This window comes from Cynoglossus semilaevis, chromosome 17, assembly GCF_000523025.1.
Source record: "Cynoglossus semilaevis isolate Cse_v1.0 chromosome 17, Cse_v1.0, whole genome shotgun sequence".
NCBI classification, from domain to species: domain Eukaryota; kingdom Metazoa; phylum Chordata; class Actinopteri; order Pleuronectiformes; family Cynoglossidae; genus Cynoglossus; species Cynoglossus semilaevis.
Window position 1 is genome coordinate 11,074,612 of NC_024323.1, and position 16,392 is coordinate 11,091,003.

Sequence of the window (16,392 nt, forward strand, 5' to 3'; positions counted from 1 at the left end):
GCTCAAAAAAGTATCTTTGGTTTTTGTTTTTTTTGGCCTTCTGTGTAAAGTCACAATAACAAATGTCAGCTCTACATCTGCTGCAGTGGGAACATTTACATTTGATTACATTTCCCTGGAGGAATTTTTGGTATTTACAACTAACACCCGATATGCAGAAGACAATTTTTCAAGGGTCCGATGCAAGTTTTCAAATCTATGTATTGACACATCTGATTGCAATTGAAATTTCTGTCTGTGTCGAAAGAATCAATATATTTATTTTCTCTGCTGCGGCTCTAATGTGAGGCTCGTGGTTCTCGGCAGTGGCTCACAGACCGCGTCAGTGACGCCGTCGTCCTATCATTGACCTACGCTGAGGGGCTTAAGTTGGAGTCCGTGCAAATGCATGCTGGGTATTGTGATGTTACTTAAACCTGGAGGTGCGTTGGTGAAAGGAAAACTCTTTTCTGGATCATGTGTGAATGACTACTGTATATTTAATGTCAAATGATTCAGCGTTAAATGTCAGGATTTGCTAATTTAAAGAAAATGAATCATAATGGAGCTCAGCTCAGGGCTCTGCTTCTTCATTCATCTAAGTGAAATTCAAGGTTACCCTGGGAGCTGCTGAAATGTCACTGTGACTGTGTGTGTGTGTGTGGCCTAATTGGTTTCCGACCAGTGTGAGGTTACACAGGAAAATCTGGACATACTCCATTAGTAATTTAGTTTTCCTAAAAAAAACCTTTGAGTTTTGTTAAAGTTTTCAGCTGTAAAAACGTTCATTTAAGGTCAGTTTTTATTTTCCAGATGTAGAAAACATTTAAGGTCAGTTTTTATTTTCCAGACCCAGAAACATAAAGAATGACTTCAGCATCAGAGCAGATGTGAAACTGTTTAAATCTTTTTTTGGATGACATTTATTCCTCTGGATCAGTGGAATTGTTTGGATTGTGACTACTACGAATGAAATATTTTAAGGTTTAAGGTTAAGGTTTTAAGGTTTTGATGATATGCAGTCAGTTAGTGGTATTTGTGATCTTAATAGCTGTGTCATCTGGTCAGTCGGCTGGTGAGATTATTGTAATAATAATAATCAAATACACGTTGATGATAAAGCAAAGAAACACAGCGTCTGATCAACATCTCCAGGTTTTAGACACACTCCAGCTGCTCGTCCTTTTGAGTTGAAGGACAAAGTGTTGGTCAAGCCATCCGCTGAGGACATGTCCTCTGTCTCACCTGCATGTCATTAGCCTCAATTACAATCCTGAGTGGTTTGGAGACTCCCTGTGATTCCAAAGCCGGGTTAATGGTGGAGAACATGGAGGTCAGTGAGTCATTGAGTCAGGTGATTGGCTCAGTCTTTTCTCTTCACGGACCCCTCATTTTGTCAGGAAAGTGTTTCTGGTGTTTCAGCCCAATTCTGCAGCTGCTGACATTTGCAAGTTCCAGCCCATTCCTACTGATCAACAGTCAGGGGTTATTAAGAGTGAGACACTCCAGACAGAACCCACTGAGACTCACTGAGAACTCCCCCAGCGAACCCTCAGACCCCGAGCTCATTTTCAACATGCTGCGACACAATGACCAATCAGAGACCAGCAGGGAATTCTACACTAGAAAATAAAAGTGTGGTATTCCAGGAGTGGTGTGTGTGTTTGTGTGTGTGTAACATCTTTGTGTGTTTATCAAATGCAGAGAATGCAGAGAGGAAAAGCACAGGGGTTTATTTAGTGCCTTTTCACTCAGTGTGGTTTGAATTGTCAGGCAGTTCACGCAGCAATAAGCAGAAGTAGCTGAGGTGTGAGCGTATTATTGGCTGAGCTGAGCCTCCACTTATAGGTGTCAGCATCTTGAAAGCTCATGAGCATTGTGGATGGCATGAAAGAGTTACGACCGTCTCGCCATCACACACACACTCACACACACACACTTGCTCTGTAGAGACAGCTTCCTAAGAAAGTCTATTAAAGAAAGAAGGGAATGTGGCCTTTATGACTCACGCTGTACTCTGGTTATTTTGAGCGCTCGGCTCTCCGGGTGTGTGGGTGTGATTCCCCGTGAAGGAGGAACTGCATGAATTTTATCTTTATTACATCAGAGTCTCTCTTTCTGTCCCTGTCACCAGGTCATCACACTGGAAGGATGGGTCGATATCATGTACTACGTCATGGACGCACACTCCTTCTACAATTTTATATATTTTATATTGCTTATTATTGTAAGTACAGCTTTTTTGAATCATTTATACAAAAGTACTCACAGCAAAGACTCTTTTTTATTTTGTCAAACTTCAGCTGTCAATTTCCCGTGAAGGAAGAACAAGTACAATTCCCATTTTCTCATTAAATAATGCAGTGTAATGAAATATTACAGAGACAGCTCCGTCTGTCTCTCCAGGACACCTCATGACTTTGATCAATAGAATTTCATATCTTCAAAGAAGCTGCAGGAGGAAGTCAGTTTCATCATCAGATATAATACCACACCTTTAAGGTTTAAAGCCATATTATTAATCAATTAAATAAATAAGGAGCCATTGTGTTATTGGGTTCACCTGCAGGGAGGAAGTTGTTTTTATAATTATGTATCATAATCCCTGCTGCATTTCATATTAATTAGAGTCATTTTTTTTGTTCTTCCAGGTTGGTTCTTTCTTCATGATCAACTTGTGCCTCGTGGTCATCGCCACCCAGTTCTCGGAGACGAAGCAGAGAGAAAACGCCCTGATGAGGGAGCAGCGCGCCCGCTACATGTCCAACGACTCCACCCTCGCCAGTTACAGTGAACCGGGCTCCTGCTACGAGGAGCTGCTACGCTACATTAGCCACCTTTATCGCAAGTTCACCCGCAGAGTGCAGAGGATATACTCTGGATGGCACAAGTGAGGAATGGGAATTTTCTAATCATGTTTTTTAAAGTACAGTGGGATTAAATCTTGTCCATTTGATGCTGCCACATTGTGCCCAAGAACCACAGGTTGCAGACCTCTGGTGTAGTGTGTCATAAAAACGTATTTAAATGTGTTTTTTCTGTGAAATATTTAACATGTACATGAACTGAAAACATAAACTCTATCTACATTGTGAGGCAGATGTCTGGATGCAGCTGCTCTTCATTCCATTATGACAACTCTGTTTCTTTCCTCAGCAAATGGCGTAAAAAGGTGAACCCTAATGGCAGCGGTGGAGGCCCTAATGGTAGCGGTAATGGACACGGCCACAGCTCCAGCAGAGGCTGCGGAGGCTCAGGTCCTAACAGCGCGTTATGGCTGAGGCCCATCCACAACCTGCTGCAGCACCACCAGCACCAGCACTGTCGCCTCAGCAACGGTGGGCAGCACACCATCAGTGCGGGAACCACGGAGCACACGGACGGCGAGCCTGGCACGTGCCAGGGGGAGGAGCTCGAGATGAAATCACTTCCTGTCCAGCGGGGGAGTACAAATGAAAACAACTGTGGAAGTGGCGGAGGCAGCAGCAGCGCGCCTGTGGTCACCCATCGTATGGGGATACTACTGGGGCGGCTGAACGGGGGCATGAACTATCCCACCATCCTGCCCTCTTTTGTGTGCAGCTACAGCAGCAAGACGCCGCCCCCTCATTCACAGCAGGGCGGCTCGAGTCCAGAGCAGCATCCGCCAAATCATCCGGCGTCTGAACACACGGAGACTCTGAACAGGCTCTACCAGCTCATGGGGCAGCACAGTAAGTCTGTGATGTCATACTTGGCTAAAACTTCAAGGACTAACACAAAGTATCCTGTGTGTGTGTATGTGTGTGTGTGTGTCTCCAGGAACACTTAGTGAATAAACCAGAAATCCATGACAAGTCTTGAATACACAGTAGAGATTGTGACCATGTCTTGTTGCATCATTTTCATAGGACCAAGTGGGGGGGCGGGGCCCCTTAGGTGATGCAAAGCTGTTGTAAAGTCCAAGCAATTTCATTTAATAACGTTATCTTCTGATTATCAAATTAACACCCATCAAATGTCCATGTCTGCAGCTGGTTAGTTTGACTGAATGTGGTGAGATTCAGCTTCAGCAGTTGATCATTTTCAGGCCTTGTTCCCCCCGAGTTTTGCCTTTCAGGGAGCATCAGTACATTTTGTCCTAGTTTGTTAGTCCGCAGTGTTTAATGCAGCTGGGGTAGAATTTTCAGGAACAAACCAGATATAAATAAATATATATGTACAGTATATATGGTGCTGCTCATTAAGACACACTTCAGGTCGGCTCCAGGATGCAGATTTTCATCACATCCCAACTGAATGTGTACACTCTGTTCCTGACGCGGTCTATCTGATCATCCACCGCACATTTCCCAACCTTCAGGTCGCCAGAGGCTGCTGTACCAGCTGGCAGGCGTGGTGCCCAGTCCTCTGCTGCTGGAGTTGCTCAGCTGCTCACTGTGTGCCCGCAGCCTGGAGACCCTGGAGCTGGAGCTGGGCGACTTTGAGGGGGGCAGAGGGGGAGAGTCGGACGGGCTTCATGACTTCCCCCAGGTTGGAATGAACGGTGGAATTATGGAAAAAATTAATATAAATGTAATTTATCCAGGTTTATTGCAAAATAATATATACTACAAGTGTATCAGATAGTGAGTACTTTGACATTGCTGAATGTCCTTCAGGAAGTTTTTATAATTCTTTGTTAATTATTGATTTCTTAAACGTCATTATATGGGGGTCCACTATATGGGGGTCCAGTTTTGGACTGCAATGTGAGATGCCTCTCCATATAAGTAGCAGGACCAGACAAACTACAGAAAATAGGGTAAAAAGAAAAAAAAAGAAAAAGAAAAAATTCCTCTGTCGGTTCAGTCTAAAATTCTCTTTCCTCCAGGGGGCAGAGCTGAGAGGTGGAAGAGGTCGGAGCAGGCGGAGAGGAGTGGTGGAGTACAAGAACGGCGTTTTCCGAGCCTGGTTCAACTTCAAGGAAAAACTAAAGAGGATTGTTGAGAGTAAATACTTCAACCGGGGCATCATGATCGCCATCCTGGTCAATACTCTCAGCATGGGGATAGAGTACCACGAGCAGGTGAGCAGTGGAAATAATAACTCTTTTATTAGTTGGACTGGGCTGGACACTTGGACTGGACTGGACACTTGGACTGGGATGGACACTTGGACTGGGTTGGACACTTGGACTGGGCTGGACAGGACACTTGGACTGGGCTGGACAGTTGGACTGGGTTGGATACTTGGACTGGGTTGGACACTTGGACTGGGTTGGATACTTGGACTGAAGCCAGAAGGAAGACATTTAAAGATTAGAAGTTTAGAAAACAGAGTGACGTTCTTCCACTTTCTCAGACTCAAATATGTAACTCTCCACACACAGCTGCACACGTCACAGTCCTTTTTTTCCTTTGGTGTGGCCCACATCTGGGAATTATAGGCCAAATCATCATAATAACACCACTTCCCTCTCCCTGTCTCACACGCTCAAATATATGGGTTTGTGCAGACGCTGTTATCTGTATTTCTTTGTTACGCTCGAGTGAGGATGTTGGGGTTTTTTTGGCACACTGAGGAAAAGTGGTTTATTTATCTTCTGAGAGACGGGAGAATAGAAGGACAAACAGTTTTTTTGGTTTGTTTGCACATCGTCGTTTTCCTCCCTTTTGTCCTCTCTTTTTCTGGAGTTGGTGTGTGTGTGTGTGTGTGTCTCCTTCTTTGTGATGTAAACACCAGCAAGAGCTGGAAGATCCACGGCCTTATTGGGCCAAAATGAAACAGAAACACACATCAACACACACTCCGAGAGAGAGAGAGAGAGAGAGAGAGAGTGAGAGAGAGAGACACAGAGAGAGACAGAGTGAAGTGGACGTTGTGTAAAAGTTCCTCCACTCTCCAGAGTTTATCGTCTTTGGCGTCCCGTTGCTGCACTTGATGTAGATGTGTGAAGGAGTCTATAAAAAGCGGAGGTAAAAGTACAGCCTCAGTCAGGTTTAACGGCTGGATCTACAGTATATTGTTGTTGCATAATTGACTCAGAAGTAAAAACTTTGTGTTATGGGCAGCGTATACTTGACTTTTATGGCGACTTATGTCTCAGTACACAGCTACTGCAGTAATGGACTGAAAACAAACAGTATTAGACACAGAGCTCATTTCAGCGTGATGACATCAGCAACGTGAATGTTTGAACTCACTTATATGAACCCATACTTATATCATATCAGTAGCTATCAGAGCTACCAACATTTTTTCCCCTCTTTGTCCATTTTTTTAATGTTAGCCCGAAGCTTTGGACGAGATTCCCTCCCGTTTTCTGCCAACACTTTAATGTTTCCCACGTTGCCAGCTCACTGTACGAACAGATTTACTTCTTCAGACCCTCTGTTCCCGACTGTAATGCCCTTCAGATATCATTCTATACACAGCTTCAAATGTGTATATATTTATTCTGTGGTTCGCAGAGATAATACCCCCCCACCCCCCATCAATCCACCGTTTAATAACATTGTACTTTGTCTTTTAGTACAATGATACACACGCCGTGTGTGTTTATAATAGTGGAGGAAGTAGAGAGCTCTATTAAAGCTCTTATAAAGTACTTTCATGGGGGTTTATGGGCCTCCAGGTTCAGTCCCACCACATCACATCACTGTATTTTTCGTTTTGCACAAGGCTATCCACTTCTCATTGGTCCCAATTAATTTAACAGCTCATTAGCCCAGAAATAGCAGCAGAACTGTTGAATATACACAGGTCTGGAGCTGAACTTTACAGAAACACAGTACTTTGTCAGTACTACAGTGTAACAAAGACTCAAATATAGTTTCGAGTAGTTCTAGCTTTAGCGTAAATGTTTAAATGTTGATGTCTGACGTCTGGTTTGCTGTGGACTATGGCGCCCTCTATCTGCGACCAGTGTCCTCAACCTTAGTTGTATCTCAAAACATTGGTATTATTAATGGGTTATTTATGTCTTTATTTCTTTTTAATGAAATGTGTTTATCTAAAATGAAGCCTTCATACAATTTATGGAAGAAAAAATCATAAAAAATATATTTTTCTGAAATATAAAAAATATGATTACATACAATCTCACAATAAAAATATAAATAGGATAAATTAAGCACAGAAACATTCAAAATTCAAATAATAACATTATAGTTTTTTTGCCTAAAAAGATTATAATCAACCTTGAAAGGAGTACTACAGAGACAACATTGATGAGCCATTTTTATACTGCACTCTACTGTGTATATATTCATTGATTATTATTTTTTTTTATTATTGGTGCCATCACACAGGCAACACTGGAAGCATGGGGGGAGGGGGTTAATGGTCATTAAAAACTGACTAGTCACATTTATCATGTCATCGTGCCCAGAATGATCCAGAATATAGTCGGTCAGCTTTAATATCCACCACAGGTCAGGATATATTATGAGCTTTGGGTCTACTCCCTGAGGTTGGCTATGGAGAAGGAGAAAGGTTTAATGGCTCGGACTGCCGGTGCGTTTGAGGCAGCAGTTTTCCAGCAGTTTAGACAGAATACAATTATTCATTATTTAAGGAGATCCAGTCGTCGGTAGATGATTGTAATGAGAACTGTGAGGAACAGCAAAGAATTATAAAAATGGGAAAAGGACAGGTTTGTAGGGTAGAAACCCAGGGTCATCAGAAAGCTACTGAAATCAATTCCATGCAGCTGTTTCTCTGCTTAACCTTGGTTTATGTCTCAATACTTCTGCAAACAGCGTTTTCCTCTTTGTAGAATTCTGGGGATGTTCTTTGTCTGCCTCGTCTGAGGCCTGACATCCAGTTCTTTTCAAATGTTTTTTGGAAAAAGAAAAAAATATCTGATGGAACTACTTCAAAACCTCTTGCAAAACTTAGTAGAATTTTTTTCTGTTTTAAAATGGTTCATTTTTAAGTGCTTTAAAAACAGAAGAAAAAAGAAAAATAAGAAAAGACATTTCTTATGTTCATTTCTTTTTTTATCGTTTTCCTGGAAAAAATAAGAAATCTACTCAGGCGTTTCTTCTACTATACTATAAAGTACTATTTTATAGTACTTATAAAGTACTATAAGATCAAATATTTGATTTTGTAGTGAAATACTGTTGTGCCATGAGGCTTCCATCCAAACCAGAATGACTGTGACTTCCATGAACAGCCGGTCTGTGTGCTTTATGAGTTGGTCGAATTATAGACTGTAGAGCGAGGTCGAGGGCAGCAGTGATAGATGGAAGCCGCCGGTCTCTTTTGATTGAGTAGGTCTGACTGCTGCTCTGACATTGATTGAAAATGTCTCAGTTCACTGCACTAAGACCAAGAGGTTTTTACCAAATGGGGAAAATGGCGGTTGAGAAATTTACTGACTTTATTTTTTTCTTCACCTTTTTCTTCCTGTTCCTGCAGCCTGAAGAGCTGACTGATGTGTTGGAGATCAGTAACATTGTTTTCACCAGTATGTTTGTCCTGGAGATGGCCTTCATGATCCTGGCTTTTGGCCTGTTTGGCTACATCAGGAATCCATACAACATTTTTGATAGCATCATCGTTATCATAAGGTAATAATCTGACTTTTTTTTCCTGTCTTTGAAATATTCTGGAACCATAATAAAACATGGGTTTTGAACCACAGACTGGATTACTGCCACGTGACAAATGACAGCACGACTAAGAATCGAATCGTTGTTGTTGTTGTTGTTGTTGTTTTTTCGCTGGTTTAATTAAGTTTACAGTGTCACGTTCACTGGCTCAGACTCCATCTCTGCAGTAGTTCACACTGTCACCGTCTTGATGGATCACATCGGAGCGACATTTGCTTGCTGTCACAGCAGATCTTTACTTCTGTCAGGAGTTTTTCACTTGTCATTTAAGTTGATGTATCACATACTGGATCAGGGGACCCTGGACAAACACATAATGTACAACAAAAAATAGAAACCCTGGTTTTTTTTTTTATTGTTTGAGTCTAGTTCAGATTTTCAATTGTTTTTAGGTCCCAGTGCAATCTTTTACAAACGAGTATTTTCAGCGGTGTACTCTGAGTGCCATACTGATACTTTTTATGTTGGGTTTCAATACTTAGTCAACAGGCTTGAAGGTAATAAAATCAAATAATAAAAGTTAAGTTAAAATGGCGAGCTGAACAGAAAGTAAGCAGAGCTTTGACATGAAAACACTGTCTCTCCAGTAAATGAGTCAACGTACAGCACTATTTCCACGTACACAAAAATGGTGTGTACTGTATACAGCAGAAGGAAACTCCAGTTGCTAACCATATATTCCTACATTGTGTTTCGTCGGCCGTTCTCAGTGTGTGGGAAATCATTGGCCAGTCGGACGGCGGGCTGTCGGTCCTGCGAACGTTCCGGCTGCTGCGGGTCCTGAAGCTGGTCCGTTTCCTTCCCGCCCTGAGGAGACAGTTGGTGGTGCTGATGAAGACCATGGACAACGTGGCCACCTTTTGTATGCTGCTAATGCTCTTCATCTTCACCTTCAGGTTTGTTCTCAGTTCCTTTGTCTTTAAAAAATAAACCAAATATTTAAAACCATTTCAACTCATCTCATGTCTATTTTGGGTTTTTTTTTATCTCTCTTTGCAGTATATTAGGAATGCATCTGTTTGGGTGTAAGTTCAGTGTCCAGATGAAGAATGGAGACACCATACCTGACCGCAAGAACTTTGACTCTCTGCTCTGGGCCATTGTGACTGTATTCCAGGTAAGACTCTCTTTAAAAGAGCCTTGAAACGGGACACATTAGGCAAAGAAAAAAAAAACACTCCAAGCTTTTATGCTAACTCTCCAAATGTTAAAAAGGCGAACACTGCAATAAACTTCAGAGTTGCCAAATACTGCAAAATAATATAGTTATGAAAAGAGGAATTTCACAGTACTCATATTACGTCACTCTATTACTGTTTTATTTTGAACTTCTCCCATGTGAAGACATTGTTGAATTACCCCAGATACCATGGACTGTCCTCCTTTTTATACTGGATGTGTCAGCGGAAAAGCGAGAACACATAATGCAGCAGGCTGGTTCACCTGAGATGCTGATGAGGCGTTTTATTTAGAACTTACTGTCATACGAGGGCGTCAGAAAAAGTCTCTGGAACTTTTTAAAGTTTATTTTCTGATGGGGAAGTTTCCAGTGTACACAAAATCCAGCCTCACAGGGACGACATGACTAACACACACACACTCACACACACACTGCTTTTGGATGCACTCCATTTGTTCTTTGTCAGCTTCCACAGATTACCGTTCTGAGTTTGTATTGTGGTGAACATAACCACACCATGTCGCCGTATAAGTTTTGAATTTTCACTGTCAACGTTTCTTCTCTGCTTTGTTAACATTTGTCGTCTCACGTCTACAGATCTAGAGACTCCCGGGCTGACGATGTTTTCTTCATTTTCTTCACAGATTCTGACTCAGGAGGACTGGAATGTGGTGCTGTACAACGGCATGGCCTCCACCTCTCCCTGGGCCGCTCTCTACTTCGTGGCGCTCATGACATTTGGCAACTACGTGCTCTTCAATTTGCTGGTAGCCATCTTGGTCGAGGGCTTCCAAGCGGAGGTGAGACGTTGATCTGGTAGTAAAGATCATCACGTAGTTCCGAACAGTGTCGCTCATCCCAGTACATTTACGTATGCTGCAAGCGGAACTTCCTCCGTCGTTAATTAGCTCCCAACAGACTTAGACCAGGGTCACGTGACTGTCACATCATGTACGGCACAGCTGCTCTCAAAGGAGAGGATAGAGGGAGGAGGAAGGGAGAATTACTACCTGTCACGTATGCTCACTCACATTTTCAGATAATCAGTTATTTCCTGTGCAGGCCTGTTATTATGTCATGCTGCAGGTAGTTTCACTTCAACTGCAAAACAGTCAACTAACTTAGGCCCCGTGAATGTGTTTCTGCTCTGCAGGGTGATGCCAATCGGTCGGAGTCAGATGATGAGAAGAAATCAGACAATTTTGAGGAGGATGAAAAGGTGGAGCAGCTCAGAGAAACCGGTAAAATAACCGTCGGACGATCCTTCAGGTTCAGTTCTCGTCCGTTCTCCGAGATGATCAAATTGACTCGTCAGTCTGTTTTTTTATAGAGCTAAAAATGTACTCACTGATGATGACGGCTAACGGTCATGTCGATCCACGAGGCTCAGTAGCCCCTCCCATCATTATGCGAACAGCAGCTACACCCATGCCCACTCCCAAGGGTTCTCTCGGCCCAGACTCCATCCTGGGCGAGGATCTTGTGGGAACAAATCCCTTTGGAGAGGCAGGACTGGGATTTTCTGAGTCGGGGAGTGGGTCTCGCCGTGGCAGCTCCGCCTCCATGGACCCTTCAGCCTATGACCAGTATTCTCTGGTAAGTTCAGTCCTCCATCACACTGGCAAAACTGTGACTCACATTAATGTTGTCATTTTTTTTCTCCCCCCAGAGCCTCTCTAGTCCTGGCCGACGGTCCCCTCTTCCTCCCCGTGGGCCGGGAAGTTCCTGGGGAAGTCGCCGCTCCAGCTGGAACAGCCTGGGAAGAGCGCCCAGCCTCAAGAGACGAGACACCAGTGGAGAGAGGGAGAGTCTGTTATCTGGAGAAGGGGCAGAAGAAGAAGAGGTGGTGGGGGAGCAGGGGGAGAATAGTGGGAGCAACAGGTTACGACCCGGCGCCTTTGAGGTGCTGCAGGCGTCCACACTCATGCCGACCATCATGGCTGAGTACGGCGACTGTAACGGAAGGTCCATAACCTACAACCCCAACGTGCAATCCACAGACAGCAAGGACGACTCCGCACCAGAAGATGACATGGATGATGATGTAGGTCAACCTTAATGTCGGCTCATTCAAACTGAGGCCAATGGTCCACATAACGCCCAGACACAACCTGGGAGTGGCCCAGTTATTATGCAGTGAGAAACTGAAACAATCACATTTCAATTATTATGCAGTGAGAAACTGAAACAATGACAATGACATTTCAGGATTAATCCAAAATTTCCAAACTAGAAAATTCCATGATGAGGCGCTGATCAGAGTAGCTCGGTGCTATTTCCACTACTTTGGGGATTCAAATATTTCTGCAGAAATTAATGGGTTTTTTAATGATTAAAAACCAATTTCTTTTTTTATTCGGCCTCTAATGTGGAGATGCTGTAGTGTGTAAAGTCCACAGGGATTTGGCTGCTGCGCTGTAATTGATCAGAGAGTTGAGTAATTATTTTTTTCTCAGGGAGGAAAAACAACAGGCATGCATGTAGTTCCACATTTGTGTGTGTGTGTGTGTGTGTGTGTTAGAGAGAGCTGGAGATTGGTGGACTCCCCCTCTGGTTTAGTGTGACCTCTGTTCTGACAGCGTTGTTGGGTTTTATTGGTTCCAAATTGAGTTTGTGAACCCATGAAATCCACTAAGACAAAATAAGCCTCCCCTGACATGCTGAACACAGGAGGCTTAATACAGGCCTATTATAACTGCTGTGTGTGTGTGTTATACACACATACCCAAAAACACGCGCACACACACTCACAGCCTGTGACGAAGCCAGCGCTCCCAGCAGCCTGACTTTTGGCTTTTTTTAATTAAAGGCTGGTTAAAGCTACAATTTTTTAATGTTTGTTTTTACTGCACACTTGAACAGTTTTTCACTTCAGTAATAAATACTCCATGAATACTACAGTATTTATGGAGGTTACAAATTATTTAAATGCTGTCGAACAGAAAAAACAAACAACAAATAAAATAAACACACAAAACAATAGAGGAAATGTTGTACATAATGTAGAACTCCTCTAATTGGTTCCTCAACACTTTGCAGTGATGAATACCAAGACAGAGACTAAATTAGCCACGTCCACTCCCATATAAATAATCAACCTTACACAAACATTTGTCTTATGTTTGATGAACCAGTGTCTCATGGATGTTTCTACTTCTGTCACTGCAGAACTCTTTTTGTTACTGGATCAAGAAGGAGCTCCGTAACATGAAGCCTCACTGGTGCAAAGAACACGAAGAATGGTCGCTGTATCTGTTCTCCCCAGAAAACCAGTGAGTTTCAACGTTGTTTCAGTGGCGGTTTAGTTTTATAGGAAGTGGGAGTGAGGAGAGAGAACACAAAACCATGTCTTCTTCTGTGTACATATATATATATATATATTTTAATTTATAAATGACTAAGTGTGTTTATGTGTGTGTGCGTGTTCAGATTCCGTATAAGGTGCCAAGCTGTGATCTCCCACAAAATGTTTGACCATGTGGTCCTGGTTTTCATCTTTCTCAACTGCATCACCATCGCACTCGAAAGACCCGACATCCCTTCCAACAGCAAGGTGAGACGCAGGAAACCTGAAATTATTTTAAGAACTAACAAATCAGAGGTGGATGGACGGAATCAAAAGATTTTAAATTTAACAGCAACATTTTATTATTTCTTTTTTTTTTTTAATCACTGTAGGAGCGAGTCTTTCTCAGTGTGTCCAACTATGTTTTCACTGTGATTTTCATGGCAGAGATGTTCATTAAGGTCAGTGAGACTCTCCTCGTGTTCCGGTGATTCCACTGTCTTCACCGTTTGAATTAAAGTCTTTTTCCGTACTCCGCCTGCAGGTTGTAGCTCTGGGTTTCTGCTTTGGAAATCAGAGCTACCTCCAATCCAGCTGGAACGTTCTGGATGGTGTGTTAGTCTTTGTGTCTCTGATTGACATCCTGGTCTCTCTGGCCTACACCGGCGGGAACAGGATCCTGGGCATCCTCAGAGTCCTGCGCCTGCTGCGAACACTACGTCCTCTCAGGTGAACGTCATAACATTTGTGCTTAATTTTGCACCATTAATGAACATGGTACAGATCTTTATGTTTTCCTTTATGACATTCTATTTTTTGTACCATGTTTGATATGTGCTTGCAGGTATGCTGTTTGATGTGCTTGTGGTTACAGCGCTCTTTGTTTTGATCATTGTGTTTTTCAGGGTTATCAGTCGAGCCCCAGGGTTGAAGCTGGTTGTAGAAACTCTCATCACCTCTCTTAGACCTATAGGGAACATTGTCCTAATCTGCTGCGCATTTTTTATTGTCTTTGGAATCTTGGGGGTTCAGGTAGTTGACAAAGACCTGTTTTATCTCCTCTATTTATACATACATATATCCATATATCTATATTTGTTTTCAAATCATTTCTTCTACATGTGAGCTTTGAGCTAGGGATTATTATGAATGTCTTAAATGTTTAGTGGAGGACTTTATGTCCTTTTGGAGTGTGATGATAGAAGAATGACAAGTAGGTTATGTAAAAAGCCACAGTTTGACCCTAGGGTCCTTAAGCAGAGCTCTCAATCCCAGCCACTGATAAGATCATGCTAAATGAAATGCCCTTGATGTTACGAAACAGGAGCCCTAAGCACTGGTGCAATAGAGATAATGTGCAAACGGCAGCCAAGCACCTCGACCAACCACAGCTCCTCTCCTTATCTCCACACCTCAGCTCTTCAAAGGGAAGTTCTACCACTGTGAAGGTCTGGACACTAAAAACGTCACCAACAAGTCGGACTGTCTGCAGGCCAATTACCGCTGGATACGGAGGAAGTACAACTTTGACAACCTGATCCAGGTACAGACGGACTGATGTCCACGTTAGTCCAGGATCAGATTTAATGGTTTTTCTAACTTCATGTTGTAGTTCTTGTTCTGATATTTAATTAGTTTGAGTTAAATATAAAAAAAAAAGTTTTTTTTTTTCTCCACTTTCTATCCAGGCCTTGATGTCATTGTTTGTGCTGTCGTGTAAGGACGGCTGGGTCAACATCATGTACGACGGGCTGGACGCAGTGGGAGTGGACCAACAGGTAACAGTGTGTGAACAACGCAGTACTTCCTGTAGGGGGCCATTTGACTGAGTTACACATGAGGTTTATATGAAACGATATTGTCTAACTTAGGCACTTTAGACATGGTTTAGGACATGTATTTAGCACCCCCTGCAGGGTAGAAATGGTGGTTTATCTGCTTTACGTTTAAGAACAAGTTCCTGAAGTTACTGTTTATTCTACCTGTAAATCATCTCCATTTCCAAACCCTATCACACTAATCCTAATCCTCAATCCCAAATGTTTTTTTCCTATTCCTCTCCGCTTTTCTTTTCCCAGCCTGTGAGAAACCACAACCCATGGATGCTGCTCTACTTCATCTCCTTCCTGCTCATCGTCAGCTTCTTCGTCCTCAACATGTTTGTCGGCGTGGTGGTGGAGAACTTCCACAAGTGCCGGCAGGACCAGGAGGAGGAGGAGGCCCGCCTCCGGGAGGAGAAAAGGCTCAAAATGATAGAGAAAAAGCGCAGGAGTAAGGAGAATGAAGGGGCTGGTCGGTAGTCTATTTTTCTGAGCACTGCCTGCTTTCAGAGCCTGAACAAAAAGAACGAGAATGAAAGAAAAAAAAAAGAGCAATAGAGAGAGATTTGCTGAGAATTCTTCACTGAAAAAAAAAGAGGGCGAGGTTTAAATGATTGGCTGGCTCACACCAACGGTGACTGATCACTGAGACGCCCAGTGGGTTACGCCAATCAGATGCATGAAAATGCATGAGTGCAGCTCTCCCACAACACGTTCTCCAACTCTGCATGGAAATTCAACAGGGACGAGTCTGTAAACAGGAGAACTGTCACCAATTTAGGGCAAAGAACAAAAAAGAGCAAGAATCGACATTTTGTTGTTTCACTTTGTTATCTTCGAAATTCCTTTTCTCCTCACCAGTGCATGTGCAGCCTTTTTTTTTTCTTTCCCAGAGCATTTCTGTAAACAGGAACAAACAGCTGACAATTGTTGTAAACACGCTTTGACTGGCAGACTCAGAAACATAGCAGACATCTTGGCTGCTATCTGTGTAAATACCTGGTATTTGACAGCAATTAGAATACTGGGCTTTTTTAGACACCAGTGGGTTTTAATAAGCTGCACACACCACCTACTGCAAAGCAAACAAATGATTATTATTTATTTATTTACTTGTTTTCAAGGAAGAGATGTGAGTGAAGAAGGTGGGGGACGGTTGAAAAAAAAAGGCGATTTGAATTGTGTTTAGGAACTTGGACGACGGGGCAGCATGTGGTGTCTGCAGGAGTTCATGACTTCCATTTCTTTCCATTCCAATGAAAAATCATGAAAACTACAGATAATTAGTATATTAATTATATTAATTAGTATATATAAGTAATCCTATGGAAATGTCTCAGATTTGAATGACCACAAATATCCAGTCTGACATGGTGATAGGGAATTCATGTAGTTACATCACTGAGGGTGAGAACGGCTTCTGCATTTATTCAACACAACAAATTATTTTGGACTTTGTGACATCAGTGCTCAGGAAATATGTTCAAATTTTATATATATATATATCTTGGATTATAATTGATTGTAATTAATCGTGATTGATCCAGA

At 42.5% G+C, this 16,392-nt stretch overlaps 1 protein-coding gene across 2 annotated transcripts in view; it reads left to right on the forward strand.

The window, feature by feature from the left end:
• Positions 1-16,359, forward strand: part of cacna1ha (calcium channel, voltage-dependent, T type, alpha 1H subunit a) — an 88,945-nt gene extending 72,586 nt beyond the window's left edge. For both annotated transcript variants that reach the window (XM_017040620.2, XM_025064275.1), the window contains 20 exons: positions 2,114-2,206; positions 2,631-2,869; positions 3,136-3,692; positions 4,322-4,491; positions 4,832-5,026; positions 8,365-8,516; positions 9,269-9,454; positions 9,558-9,675; positions 10,383-10,538; positions 10,892-10,979; positions 11,069-11,334; positions 11,408-11,782; positions 12,907-13,010; positions 13,168-13,291; positions 13,417-13,485; positions 13,569-13,753; positions 13,930-14,056; positions 14,442-14,567; positions 14,713-14,802; positions 15,103-16,359. In XM_017040620.2, coding sequence (XP_016896109.1) covers positions 2,114-2,206; positions 2,631-2,869; positions 3,136-3,692; positions 4,322-4,491; positions 4,832-5,026; positions 8,365-8,516; positions 9,269-9,454; positions 9,558-9,675; positions 10,383-10,538; positions 10,892-10,979; positions 11,069-11,334; positions 11,408-11,782; positions 12,907-13,010; positions 13,168-13,291; positions 13,417-13,485; positions 13,569-13,753; positions 13,930-14,056; positions 14,442-14,567; positions 14,713-14,802; positions 15,103-15,324 — 3,642 coding nt within the window. In that variant the 3' untranslated portion in view covers positions 15,325-16,359. The remainder of the gene's footprint in view (positions 1-2,113; positions 2,207-2,630; positions 2,870-3,135; positions 3,693-4,321; positions 4,492-4,831; positions 5,027-8,364; positions 8,517-9,268; positions 9,455-9,557; positions 9,676-10,382; positions 10,539-10,891; positions 10,980-11,068; positions 11,335-11,407; positions 11,783-12,906; positions 13,011-13,167; positions 13,292-13,416; positions 13,486-13,568; positions 13,754-13,929; positions 14,057-14,441; positions 14,568-14,712; positions 14,803-15,102) is intronic.
• The last annotated feature ends 33 nt before the right edge of the window (positions 16,360-16,392 follow it).